Source organism: Siphateles boraxobius, unplaced genomic scaffold, assembly GCF_051911475.1.
Source record: "Siphateles boraxobius isolate OS27281-9 unplaced genomic scaffold, OSU_SipBor_1 41, whole genome shotgun sequence".
NCBI lineage: Eukaryota > Metazoa > Chordata > Actinopteri > Cypriniformes > Leuciscidae > Siphateles > Siphateles boraxobius.
In genome coordinates, this window is record NW_027509042.1 from 31,952,477 (window position 1) to 31,966,637 (window position 14,161).

At 43.8% G+C, this 14,161-nt stretch overlaps 1 protein-coding gene across 1 annotated transcript in view; it reads right to left on the minus strand.

The window, feature by feature from the left end:
• Positions 1 to 400: 400 nt before the first annotated feature.
• prkcaa (protein kinase C, alpha, a) overlaps positions 401 to 14,161 on the minus strand; it is a 407,934-nt gene continuing 394,173 nt past the window's right edge. Inside the window, exon 17 of the mRNA XM_077199185.1 lies at positions 401 to 4,186. Within this exon, the coding sequence (XP_077055300.1) occupies positions 4,022 to 4,186 (165 nt within the window). The 3' untranslated portion in view covers positions 401 to 4,021. The remainder of the gene's footprint in view (positions 4,187 to 14,161) is intronic.

A 14,161-nucleotide genomic window follows, 5' to 3' on the forward strand; every position in this document is an offset into this window, starting at 1 on the left:
TCTGCTTATGCTCTAACCAGTTCTCTGTGTACAGTGCCGTGCTTTTCGATGCTGCTGCAGCTCCCCGCTGTCGTCTGTCGTTACCTCTGCTGTGTGATCTAAGCCTTGCCCCAGCTGTGCCCGTGCATCTACGACGGCTATCGCCTTGGATCTTTTCCAAGAGGACTTCTCAATTATTAATTAAGGGCCACAAGTGTTGCCTGTTTTTATTGTGTTTATTTCTAAGAAGATTTCTGTTCATGTCTTACGGCGGCTGTTTCATCACATTCATTAAAGAATTATTTGACTGTCATTTGCTACTGGGTCTTATCTATCCTTACAACAGGTATAGGAGAGAAGATCACAGATCACCACAGCCAGTGTCAGGATCATCTTAAAGAAGGGACATCTACAGACTGAGTTTAATTTTCCCTTCTTTATTTGCAATATACATACATTAGGTATAAATGGAAACATGGATTGCTTGGAAAAGCATAGATTATGTTAAGACAACAAAGGCAGGACTAACATACACTACAAAATACAACAGTTTACATGGTTTATTTATAGGTTATGGATTGATATTAGTATAGGAACAGAGATAGTGCTTTGGGATCAATTCAGGACCTTTCTATTTGAGAGACAGAAAGAGAGCAACATAAGGCATTCTGTTGATTCTGTCCTCTAAATGCGAAATAAAACAATCTACAACTCAACGGATGTCAATAAAACATGTGGACTAAATCACACAAAGCAAAAGGACAACAAAGTGATGTACACTACAGACACATAAAGAACAACAAAGAAATAGGGAAAAATGTGATGAAACGAGGAGCAAAATTCTTGCTTTCATCTTCTACAAACACATAACTTAAACTACAGGAACACATATGGATTGCTGATTAATGGAGAAAAGGTAATTCCATTGTTTTTATATTTTGGGTGTCAAAAATTATTAAGAATTCATTATAATTGACAAGAGATGACTAAAGGAGCTGATATATTTGATGGGACAGGTCACCCAAAAATTTAAATTCTGTTATGTACTCACCCTCGTGTTATTCTAAACCTGTATGACTTACTTAAAAGAAGATATTCTGATAAGTTTTTTTTTTCCATTCAAAATTGTTTGGTTACCAACAATCTTCAAATATCTTCTTCGCAGAAGAAAGAAAGTCATGCATTTTGAAAATCAGAAGGGTGAGTAAATAATGAGACAATTTTTATTTTTGGGTGAACTATCCCTTTAAGGGAAAGCTAAACACCTGAGGTAAAGAAACAAGCAATACTATTAGCAGTTCGTTCATTAATTTGTTCATGTATTCAATCATTCATTCAGCAGCACAGGAATAGTAAGGAGTAGGTAAGGCAGATGCATGCCACGTTAAACCTGTTTTTTAAAAAAAATGGCTTTGAAACTTTCGTAACAACAGCCAGGGTAGTGCACATGATTGACTGGCAGATACACAGAGCAAAAGATGCAATAATTCCATCTCAGGAGCAGTAACAGTATTCAGTTAACAGTACATCTACATGAGACAAGTGCACAAAATACTGGATTGAATACTGGCTATCGTTGTTGTGGCTACGCAGTTAGCGCAACACTGCTCTTGCTGGGTTCAGCATGGCACCGATGTAAAGCAGGTTTTTGGAGAGACACAAGAAAAGAAAGAAAGCTGGGAGTTTGCATAAGAGTTGAACAAAGATAATTTAGCGCTGAAGGGTTTCTAGAGCAATATTAACATCTTATTAAATCCACAGAAATAAAAGAGAAGACAAAAGTGAGCTGATCAAAACTACAGCCATGGTGCCAAATTTCCATGTATTTGCGGTTAAGTGGCAAAAAACAAACAAACAAAACAAAAAAACAAAGACATAAACCTGGCAAGTATATTAGTGCTAAAATAAAACTGACACCATGTGATTTAAAATCTAACCAAGCTGATTTTCCCATCTGAGTAATGTATCTAATTCTGTAATTTACCAAAGCAAAAAAATAGGAAGCAGGACAAACTACACCACAAACTACAATATAAAGACATTAAAATATTCAAAATTATGTTCAGAGTTTACAATATTACATATGTGAAAAGAGAAAAACATTTTAGATGCATCTGCCTGGTTCATTCTACATGCTGTAATACTCTTATAATCTCAAATTTAATCTACCATTGATAGCAGAACATTCTTCATAAATGCACACGATTATTTTCAAGTGGATCCTTTCCGTACCCAAACATGCAAGCATAGACAAGTTATCAGACCATATGACAGCAGCCAATCAGCTAACACTTTAAAACCATGGAATCAAATCAGGTCACACATAACAGCCAAAAGCAGTGTTTTTGTTTTTGACAAAATGTAGTTGGAAAATCAAATGGGAAAAACACATTTGTAAATGATTTCATTATGCAAAGTACAAGGTAATTTCCATGTCGTGTTACATAGTTTAGAGCAGTACACACCAATGACAACAGCAATTACACAAATATCTACCTGAATATTAGCATTATATCAGCTGACTGTGATGAAATGGTTAATACAAAATTACACATTTAAAAGGGACAATGATCACAAAAGTAGACTATGAAAGTTACTAAAACATTTAAACCAGTTGATCATTGTACTTCTGTTTTATGTTAAAGCAAACTCACTTTCATTCGTTTCCCTCAGTTGTAAATTTGCCCTAATGACATACCTTTGTAATGTAATGAAGTCACATTTAGTTGGTATAAAAAGGTTCTTATATTGTTTAAATAGCCTGTATTAAGTATTAGCAAAAATTTGAAGCAGCAGGAGGAGAAAAGTGTCATAATGATGTTACATTTTACAGCAAGTTGTGTTAAATCTAAACAATGGTGTAAAGGTAATTCTGCAGGTACAGCAGAAATAAACATTTACAAATCAATATTTACTTAAATGCCATTGATTTATCAGTCTTTCTCAATATTGCACACTAGTGAAAATAAACACCACACACACACACCCCGAACAACTCACCCCCCCACCCCCCCCCCAACACACACACAGTTTTTTTTTTTTTTGGCAAAACATAGGATATTTTAAAAAACTTGGTGAATTAAAGGGTTGACAAAGTTATACCTATGTTTATAGGAAAATTTCAGGTTTTTGGATTTAATTTTTTTTTTTTTTATATATATGTCGGTTCATATAAAATGGCTTTCTTTCACAGTAAACAGAGGTACATTTTACCCATTTAAATGTATCTCTGTTTACTGTGAAAGAAAGCCATTTTATATGAACTGACATATATATTAAAAAAAAACAATTAAATCCAAAAACCTGAAATTTTTCATAAACATTTCACGCATCTAAAGCTCTGTTGGCTTGTGGATTGCAGCAATTATTGGCACGCTTTTTGACCATGAAACAAACAAAAAGTTGTTAAACTGTTTTCATACCTGAAATATGTGCAAATATAAGACTGAGAGATGTTCAATATTTGATTTAAACATTTAATGACACTTCCAATGAGTAAACACTGAAGACTCCAAAAAGAGAGTACTGAAACTGACACCAGAAGTACTTCTATAAATAGATTAAGATAAATTGGTATAGTGTTAAGGGGAAGACAGTAACCCCATCGGCTTTGGTGATTGCCTTTAGAAAACCTGAATGGGAAGACTGTTTTAGGAAGCACACAACTCTGAATCTGTTATGTGACTTGGGGCATATGTGGTGAAATCATTCTGTGTCAGCCACCAGTGGTTTGAAATAAGATGGACTCCTAGACTTTTTTCCCCCTAGACGTTTAAGTGTTACTCAGTCTTTTTTCTTTTCTTTTTTTAAACTAAAACTATTTTTAATCATTAAGGTAAACTCCTCGACTGGCCTAAATCTAAATGATGCAAAACATGGGAAAATTATTTGCTAGGTTTTTAAACAAAAAAAGACAGGACATCCTTTGAGATAATTGTGGTTTTGGTTTAACATTAGTTACAGTATTGATAAAACGGTAAAAGGAAAGGGCAGAGTTTTGGGGTAGTTGGTAGATTCACATTCATTCCCTTTTTTTCCTGTTTTATTCACTGTTAATGATGGAGGGATGGATGAATTGAGGGTTGACAAAGGAAAATCCATCGAATTCTGCCTGGTCGATGTTGGCGATAACCAGCTCGTCAGGGGGGGTCAGTTGTGGCTGTGTACGAGTGAAGAACTTGTCAAAGTTCTCTGCCCCCTTTCCACACTATAAAACAAAAAAAGAGGTAGCAAGAGAGAAAAAGATTACAGAAATGAAAAGATTATTTTTGACACAGTTTATTGTAATACTAAAACCATGTAGTTGTAATCACAGTCTCAGAAGATGTATATCATTTTACACAAATGGCAAAGTCATACGTTTGTAAAATAGATGTTATATGGCAGATAAAAAACATGATTAATAGTTCTAACTGTTTTATCTTCAGTTTGAATTCTAAACATAAGTGATTTTAAGTGGTTAGTTTGTAGGAAAAGTGTTTAAAGTGTTTACATTCTTTGTAGAAAATATGCAATTTTGATGCCTATTCATACTTCTGTTCCCAATTACTTCATGTCCAATGCACAGAACACTCTTCAGATTTCAGATTATATGCCCTAGTTCATCTTCATCTAGATTACGTAATTGGCTCTACTAGTTTGCACAGCTGTGGAACCCAAACACACTGACACCTGACAGTAGCTTCTGACATGAATACTCAGCTTTAATTCGTTAAAACTAGTGTAAAACGTAAAATGTAATGTGAAACTCAATGTATTTTTAGATTTATTATTTAAAGTATTATTTAGTATTATTTAGAATCTTATGTTAGACAAAACAACATTGTAATCACAATAGGCTCAAAGTTCTCATTTTCTATTTTCCATGATAGGCTCATGAATACTTTTGCACCTCAAAGCATCTTGACAAATTAACTAAACTACTGTAAGTAGGAGGTATATTAATACCCAACACTCAATCTATCATGTAGTAGACTTCTTTAACCTCCTTACAATGTGTATGAAAAGGTACCAAGGGAACATTTATAATTATCCTATCATTATGACGAATCAATGATTCAAGGTTCCATATAAATTATATATGTACATATGTGGGTTATAGGGTGTGCAGTTTTCAGCCCATTCATGATAAAGCTTTCACAGATTGTTTCAATACAAGAACAACATCCAACATTTTCTTGTATGACGTCACTTAATGTTTAAATGAAGGCTGTCAATTTAACGCTATAATGTTTTTCAATGATCTATTAAAAATATATATGTGTAGTAATTTGTTGCATTTAAATGGATTGTTCACTCAAAAATTTTAATTCTGTATTCATTTGCTCATGCTCATATCATTCCAAACCCATGACTTTGGTTAATCTTTGAAACACAAATTAAGACATTTTAAATGAAACCTGGGAGGTTTCTGTCTCTCCACTTGCGTAGAAACCATCCAACATTATGAAATGTTGACATAATTTTAATTTTTGGGTTAACTGTTCCTTTAAATGTGCCTATGTATGTAAAGGAAAAAAAGAAAAGAGTTTCCTTTTGTAAAGCTGTCAGATTCTATAAGACATGCAGCTCAAGATGTGTCTTAAAATAGAAGACACCCCTTCCCCCTTCTCATTGTATGACATATTTGAAAGGAGAGATGAATGGTGACTCAAGCACTGAGAGATATGGTCAGACATAAATTCCTGCCATGCTCTCTTATGAGGCAGATTTTCCCATTGTTTATGAATGATGAAAAACTGAGGAGGAATTTGGTCGTGTTCTTACAAGCTCTTAAACACACCAACAAACATATGCAAAGGATAAACAATGTAAACATCCAGTCATTTAAAGCTGCAACTGTCACAATCACACAAATACAGAGACCAGTTTTTCGACACAGAGATCCATTTAGGACATTCCCAATGCCAGCAGTGTAACTAATGATTGGCTAAATGTTTGAAATGGTAGCTGTGGTGAATAAAGCCTGTTTAACCCCCAACATTAGTGTGAAAGGGACACGGGGTCTGTATCTGGCCTACTTTTGGCCATAGGAAGTAGCGGCAGTTCACCAGGATGTCCTGAGGGGATGTTAGGCAACTTTCGAAAATAAACAAACAAAAAAAAACTATTAAAAGTGAAGGGTGATGTTTATAACACACTCACACATAAAGCACAAACACACACGCACACACACACACACACACACACACACACACACACACACACACACACACACACACACACACACACACACACACACACACACACACACACACACACACACACACACACACACACACACACACAACAAACTAACTCATCTCTTCTTTTCTGTTTTGTCCCCTGGGATGTGACGGAATGCCCTATTCAATGATATATGTATGGGTGAGAATGTGTGCTTGTGTAACAACTACAATGTGACCCACTTTAGAAGTAATATGTTTGCAGACTGCTTCCCCCTCTCTCTCTCTCTCTCTCTCTCTCTCTCTCTCTCTCTCTCTCTCTCTCTCATTCCACAGACATACACACAACTGTACAATGGACGGTTTAATTTAAAGCTATTTAATATGACAAATGGCTCTATCTCTATCCTTTTAGTATCTTGGAAAAATACTCTCACTTCCTGCAGTCATTGTCTCAGAAAAGCAATACCAATTCATGATACGTTTCACCAAATAACAGTGTAAAACGTCTTGAGTTACAACTGTAACCCTTGTTCTCTGAGAAGACACTACGTCGGTAACGACACTTTGGGGAGCCTGATTGGTGCTGCATCATAATGTTTCATGTGTTAATTGACGCACAATCTTTTCTGTCTCATTATTGCAATCTCTCTCTCTCTCGCTCTCTCTCTTTAATAACTGCATTAGTCTGCTATCAGTGGCTCAAACCTCTGTTACTAGATCTAAAATGATGTTTTGGAATTGGCAATGAAGGCTTGGGATTAGATGCGTAAGAAATTAGTCCTACACACAAGAGCGTTTTAATGACGAAAACTTAAGAAACATCTTGAAATACATCATCTGAACAATGCTTCGAGGTGAGGTAACTGTACTGCCGTGCAAAGGCAAAAGACCGTAACTTTGTTTTGGTCGAAAATGAGTTATTGATATTTTTGGCACATTCAAGACCTCCTTTATCATGTGAATAAGTATCTTTTCAATCAATTCCGTGGTTTTTTTCGAGAAAATAATGGGTTGTCTTAACAGTAATTTCCAAAAGCCCATGAGAAAACAAGGCAGAACACCGTAACATCAGTTACCGCTCTTTGGCTTTGTTTTGGAACGCTCATATTGAGTTACGGTACTCTGCCTTCGGTGCCGGTGTTATATCAAATACTGCTACCTACCTATCAGATTGTACGGTGCCTTTGTTTTACTCTCCGTTTAAATTGAAATTACGGTGTAGCCTGTGTACTTTGTACAGCTCCCATCAGTCCCTGTAACTTCTGATGTCCTCAGAGCTTTGTCCTGCACAAATCTGGTCAGAACATTTTAGTATGGTCTGAACCAGCTCCATCGACAAACGTGCGATATCGATCGCGAAGGATATATGCAGAGTTGACAGAAAATTGTTAAACATGCCATAGCAGGTGAATAGTAGCCTACAACAAAGAACTAAAGCCCCGCCTCACCCAGTTCGGGTACCGGACCTAGTTGAAACAATCATGCATCTAGCTGGCAGAGTGGCAAAACTTCGCCGGCGCCTTTAGCACCGCCCTGAACAATCACGAGCGAAGTGCACAAGCACAATAATAGTGCAGACAGCTGAAACCACCGCAAACTGAAAAGACGCAGAACACAGAAGGTTGTGCTATAAATGCATTCGTCTAGGTAGTCCAGAGCGCGCTCCCCACTGAGTCTCAATGGGGAAAGGACTGCGTTCGTACTGCGTAGGCTACTTTTCGTGAACGTACAAGGAGCGTGACACCTTCGAACACGATTATTATATTCCAGTCCCCGGTTCAATGTGCGTGAGGATCAGATCGTGATAATTTTGAACGCGCGTGTAGCAAGTCTTGCCACTCGGTACCAATTGAATATAATTTTTACCACTATGGAGGTATTTTGTCATGTCTAATGTATTAAAATGCCACCAGAATGCGACCAAAGCACAGCATAGCAATAAGTAGATCTATAAGTATTTGTAAATCATACAAAATAAATGCCATGATCACTAGATTTTATACAGGTGTTACTATAATGATTTTGTTAATGGTGATCAGCAACCAAATATTGATAATGTGGAAGTTACTGCCTTTTGCCTTGGCATGACTTCTTGCTTTTTGCTGACAATACAATGGCAGTGTATAGTAACTTTAAAAGAGTGGTCAAAAGTCAAGTTTGAGCTCAATATTTTTTTATGTAGATAATTTTCATTACTAAAACATCTAATTGTCAGATTTCCAGTGTTCTACCTATAATTAATTTGGCGGGACAACTAAAAATCTTTATAGTAATTTTTCTCAGTTCCACACTCTATTGACTTAAGGTCTTTTGCCTTTGTAGGGCAGTGTAGTATAAGCGTAATAATTGACTCCGGGCCGTTGAATTATTAGAAAAATAATGAAATGGCCCGTCGTCAATTATTCCTTACATTTTGTATTATGAATATTGTATGATGTATATTGTATATTGTATCATATTGTATGACCCTGTGCAACATCTTTACACAATGAGATCAATGAACACAATGAAGTCTGATTCATTGTGTGGCTTACTATTTTACTGCCTGTATTATTATGGTGGTTATCAGAACATTTTAAGGTAAAAGCCAATTCTGGTAGTTCTTAACTTTCTATTACTTGATTAAATATACAGTTACAATTTTTTAAATATACAGGAACCAATATGCCATCCTGTAAAACCTGAAACCGTGTCACCTGGATGTACTGTTAAATCATCTTGTACAGTTAAGGAGCAACTTGTCTTTTAAAAACAATTATTATTATTTTTCTTTTTTACAATGTTTCTAGAACAGTTTCTAGAGCAGCATTCTTCTAATTTAGTATTGTTTAAACATTATGAGACATGCTGTCTTTCCCTGATGCAGAAAATGTATTTCATGCATTCATGACAAAAAAATAGATTATATTGTAATGCATTACTGGCTGAATGTCTTGCAGTAAAGAAGTTGAACCATTGGTACAATAGTTAGCTCCAAATCCATCATAAAATACTACCATTTACATATAAAGCCTTACACATTGTATACTATAGTGTCACAAAGATCACAATTGGATCAATTTGGCAATTTTTTTTTTTTTTTACTGTATATGATACCTTTGTTCAGGGGCCAAAAAACTAGGTTTTAACTTGGTATACTTATGAAAATATACAGTAACTTTCAGAACTTAAACCCCAGTGAAAAAGGATAATTATTTCTGAAACTTTTAGTCAGTTAAGATGGACGAATTTGTCCCAGTTATGTTCTTCTATTCTGTTTCGATCTTCTGTTTTCATTCTTAGTCACATGTCTTTTGTTCCCTTTCGTTGTCACTCCGAGTTACGTCGGATGACGACGAATGGGGTTTCGCTTAGAAAGCCTATCAACTTCGAGTATTACAAAACGAGCCAATGGCAAAGAAATGCCATGGGTCTGCGGAATTTGCATGGCGTAACTCCGCCCCACCTCGTGGGTATAAAAGGAGGAAGCCGGCAGCAAGCAGATATGTTTTCGCTTCGGAGCCAAGTGTATTCTTCTCTCCACAAGCCATCTCTGAATTGTCAGCTTTACAAACGAGTACCTCGAGTGTTGGTGTGACGGCGATCTACGGCGAGAGCGTGCTTCCTGCTGATCTGTTGCAGTGGTCTGCCAGTCGGTGCGTTTCTCCCCGGGTGCTTCAACACTTGAGTTTTCTCTCACTAAAAGAGCTTACACGTGGCACGTCTTTTTAAAGACGGCTCGCCCGTGCATTTCTGGTTGCAGCGGACTGGTATCGGACTCTGATGGGCACGAGCGCTGTCTAGTGTGTTTGGGCTTTGATCATGCTTGAACAGCGCTCGTGGGTGACTCATGTTCTCGCTGGGAACGTGATCATCGCGTCATATATAGGTCGAGACTCGGTGAACTCGCAAGAGTGAGAGTCCCCTCATCCACCCCCCGATCTTCGGCTGGTGGCCAGGGTGACCCCCCTCTTCAATGACGGTGCCCGCTAGTGAACTGCTGATTCCCGCGAGTCTACCCTCTGGTGGCCCGCGTGTTTCAGTTGAAGCTACAGAGGAAGATGCCATGTCTGTTGCAGCATCACTAGGTGGGTTTGAGTCTTCTGGAAGTGAGGGCTCGTCACAGCTGCCACCTTCCGGTGTGCATACGGCTGTGCCTGAGTCTGATCCGGAGATGACGACCATGCTTTCCTGGGACGATGGGTTTTGGGTAAGGCCGCCGACCCTCGTCCACGGCAAACCCCAATACCTCTCTTCCCGGACGTGCATGATGAGATCTCGAAGTCCAAGAAGACCCCCTTGTCTTCTCGGGACCGCTCGCTGATCTCATCCGCCTTTCCTCCCCTCGATGGGGCCGCTGCCCATGGGTACACTGGGGTTCCCCCGGCTGAACGCTCTGTTGCGATGCTATGTGTCCTCAGAGTGCTTCTTCTCGGCGCAATCCTAAGCACCCGCCCGTGGCCTGTAGTTTTTCGTCTACGCTTGTGGCGAGATCCTATAGCGCCACGGGACTGGCAGCCGCCTCACTGCATGCCATGGTCATTCTGCTGGTCCACCTGACCCAGATGCTCATGGACCTGCACGAGGGCGGGACTGACCCAGGGCTCTTCACTGAGCTGCGCGCCGCCACTGACCTTGCTCTCTGAGCGACGAAAGTGGCCGTACGCTCCCTGGGTCAGGTGATGCTCACCAGTCTGTGGCTGAACCTGTCTGATGTGCTGGATGTCGCGCGGACCCGTCTGTCCGACATTCCCATATCCCAGGTCGGCCTCTTCGGCGGTGCGGTTGAGGGCTTGCCCAACAGCTCTCAGCCGCCCATGAGCAGAGTGAGGTTGATTCTGTCCCGACGGCCCCGCCGTCCGCTCAGATCCCTCGTCTGCCCACCGCCGAAGGCGCCCTCCCGCGGCTCCCACCCCGCCCGTTCACGGGGCGCTCTGGGGGCCGCGGGCGGACGCCACAGCCCTCTCCAGCCCCGCCCCCCGCTACACGCCGGGTTAAGCGGCGCTCGTGAGACGGGCACCTCGGCGATGGAGCAGACTGAGGTTGATTCTGTCGCGACGGCCCCGCCGTCCGCTCAGATCCCTCGGTCTGCCCACTGCCGAGGGCGCCCCCCCGCGGCTCCCACCCCGCCTGTTCACCCGGGTCGGCTCTGGAGGCCGCGGTCGGACGCCACAGTCCTCTCCAGCCCCGCACCCCGCTACACGCCGGGTTAAGCGGCGCTCTTGAGTTGGGCTCCTCAGAGATGGGACTCAGTTCTTTCCTGGAGTTGGTAGCAGGACCCATCCTTTCCCCGGGGAGGGCCGGGGAAGAATCCTTATTCTCCAAAGAGCTGATTCTCCCGTCTATGAGCACAGAGTTCTCGGACGTCACAGAGCGCCGCCCACAAGCCGTGCTCTCCTCGTCCCCCTCTGTCCCTGAGGTGGTTGACATGGCGTGCCGTCCACGGACCGCTTCGCCCCTGTCCCCCTCTGTCGCCAGACCCCTGGCAGAGCAGGCCCCCGCGGGACGACCAGCCTGGTCCTCCCCTGGCCCCTCTGCCAGGGCGCGGTTGCTAACTGTGCCCCCACATCGGGCCGCTATGCCGTCCACGTCTGGGCCAGTTACTCCGCTTCGCTGCCCCTCCGGGGGGACGCCTGTGGTTCGCATGATCCCGTTGGTTCAGTTCCTGGGAGCCTGGCTAGAGCTTCCCCGTCTGTCCCACTGGATCGCGCGTACCGTCAGGCTCGGCTATGCGATTCAGTTCGCACGGTCTCCTCCCCGCTTCAGGGGATTCCGCTCCACTTTGGTCGGTGGCAATGCCCCTATCATGAGAGCAGAGATTGCCACCCTGCTGGCGAAGGGTGCAATCGAGACTGTCCCTCCAGCCGAGATGAGGTCCGGCTTCTACAGCCCCTACTTCTTTGTCCCCAAGAAAACCGGTGGGTTACGGCCAATCCTGGACTTGCGCGTGCTGAACCGCTCCCTTCACAGGATGCCGTTCAAGATGCTCACCGCCAAACGCGTTTTCGAATGCATACGGCCCCAGGATTGGTTTGCAGCGATCGACCTGAAGGACGCCTACTTTCATGTCTCCATTCTTCCTCGACACAGACCGTTCCTCCGGTTTGCTTTCGAGGGGCAGGCATACCAGTACGCGGTTCTCCCTTTCGGGCTAGCCCTGTCTCCTCGCATCTTCACGAAGGTCGTCGAGGCGGCCCTTGTTCCCCTTCGAGAACAAGGGGTTCGCATCCTGAGGTATATCGACGACTGGCTGATCCTAGCTCACTCTCGAGATCAGGTTTGCGAACACAGGGACCTAGTGCTTCGGCACCTAGCCCGTCTGGGCCTTCGGGTCAACTGGGAGAAGAGCAAACTTTGCCCCGTGCAGAGGATCTCTTTTCTCGGTATGGACATCGACTCGGTCGCCATGTCCGCGCAGCTTACGAGCGAGCGCGCGCAGTCACTGCTGACTTGCCTAAGACAATTCGAGGCCAAGAGTGCGGTTCCACTGAAACTTTTTCAGAGGCTCCTGGGGCATATGGCATCTGCAGCCGCGGTCACGCCGCTCGGATTGCTTCATATGAGACCGCTTCAGCTTTGGCTTCGCGACCGAGTCCCGAGGTGGGCATGGCAACACGGCACGTTCCGAGTACCAGTTACTCCGACCTGCCGTCAGTTCTTCACCCCGTCGCGAACCTCGGTTTTCTCAGGGCCGGTGTCCCCCTGGCACGAGCTTCCCGGCATGTTGTTGTCTCAACAGATGCCTCCACCACGGGCTGGGGCGCCATGTGCAATGGACATGCTGCTGCGGGCTCCTGGACAGGACCCCAGCGGCTGTGGCATGTCAATTGCCTCGAGTTGTTGGCAGTACGCCTTGCCCTGCACCGCTTCCGGGCGTTGCTCAGGGGTCAACACGTACTAGTCCGTTCAGACAATACCGCCACTGTAGCGTACATCAACCATCAAGGTGGTCTACGCTCCCGCCGTATGTCACAACTCGCTCGCCACCTCCTCCTATGGAGTCAGAAGCATCTGAGGTCGCTTCGAGCCATCTTCATTCCCGGAGCGCTGAACTGTGCAGCCGACGAGCTCTCACGGCTTCAGCCCCTCCCTGGAGAATGGCGACTCCATCCCCAGTCGGTTCAGCTGATTTGGGACCAGTTCGGGGACGCGCAGATAGATCTGTTTGCCTCTCACGACTCGACCCATTGCGCCCAGTTCTATTCCCTGTCCGAGGGCACGCTCGGCACGGATGCTCTGGCGCACAGCTGGCCGCAGGGCCGCAAGTATGCGTTTCCCCCAGTGAGCCTTCTTGCGCACACTTTGCGCAAGGTCAGGGAGGACGAGGAGCAGGTCATTCTGGTTGCCCCTTACTGGCAACCGGACCTGGTTCTCCGAACTAGTACTCCTGCGACAGCACCTCCCTGGCCGATCCCTCTGAGGAAGTACCTTCTTTCTCAGGGACGGGGCACCCTATGGCACCCTCGTCCCGATCTTTGGAACCTCCACGTGTGGCTCCTGGATGGGACGAGGCAGGTTTGAGTACCCTACCACCAGCGGTGGTGGCTACCATCACTTCCGCTAGAGCGTCGTCCACGAGACACGTCTATGCGTTGAAGTGGAACCTCTTCGTCAACTGGTGCTCTTCTCACCGAGAAGACCCCCGGAGATGCTCGATCAGTGTTGTGCTTTCCTTCCTTCAACAGGGGCTGGAGCGAAGGCTGTCTCCCTCCACCCTGAAGGTCTGTGTTGCCGCCATTGCCGCACATCATGACCTCATCGAAGGTAAGTCGGTGGGGAAGCACGTCCTGGTCATCAGGTTCCTGAGAGGAGCGAGGAGACTAAATCCTCCTCGTCCTCCTCTCGTTCCCTCTTGGGACCTCTCAGTGGTTCTAACTGCCCTGAAGAGTGCTCCCTTTGAGCCCCTGCAATCAGTCGAGCTTAAGTTCCTGTCTATGAAGACAGCGCTCCTGGTTGCACTCGCCTCCATCAAGAGGGTTGGGGACCTGCACGCATTCTCCGTTGACGAAGCGTGCCTGGAATTTGGGCCGGCTTCC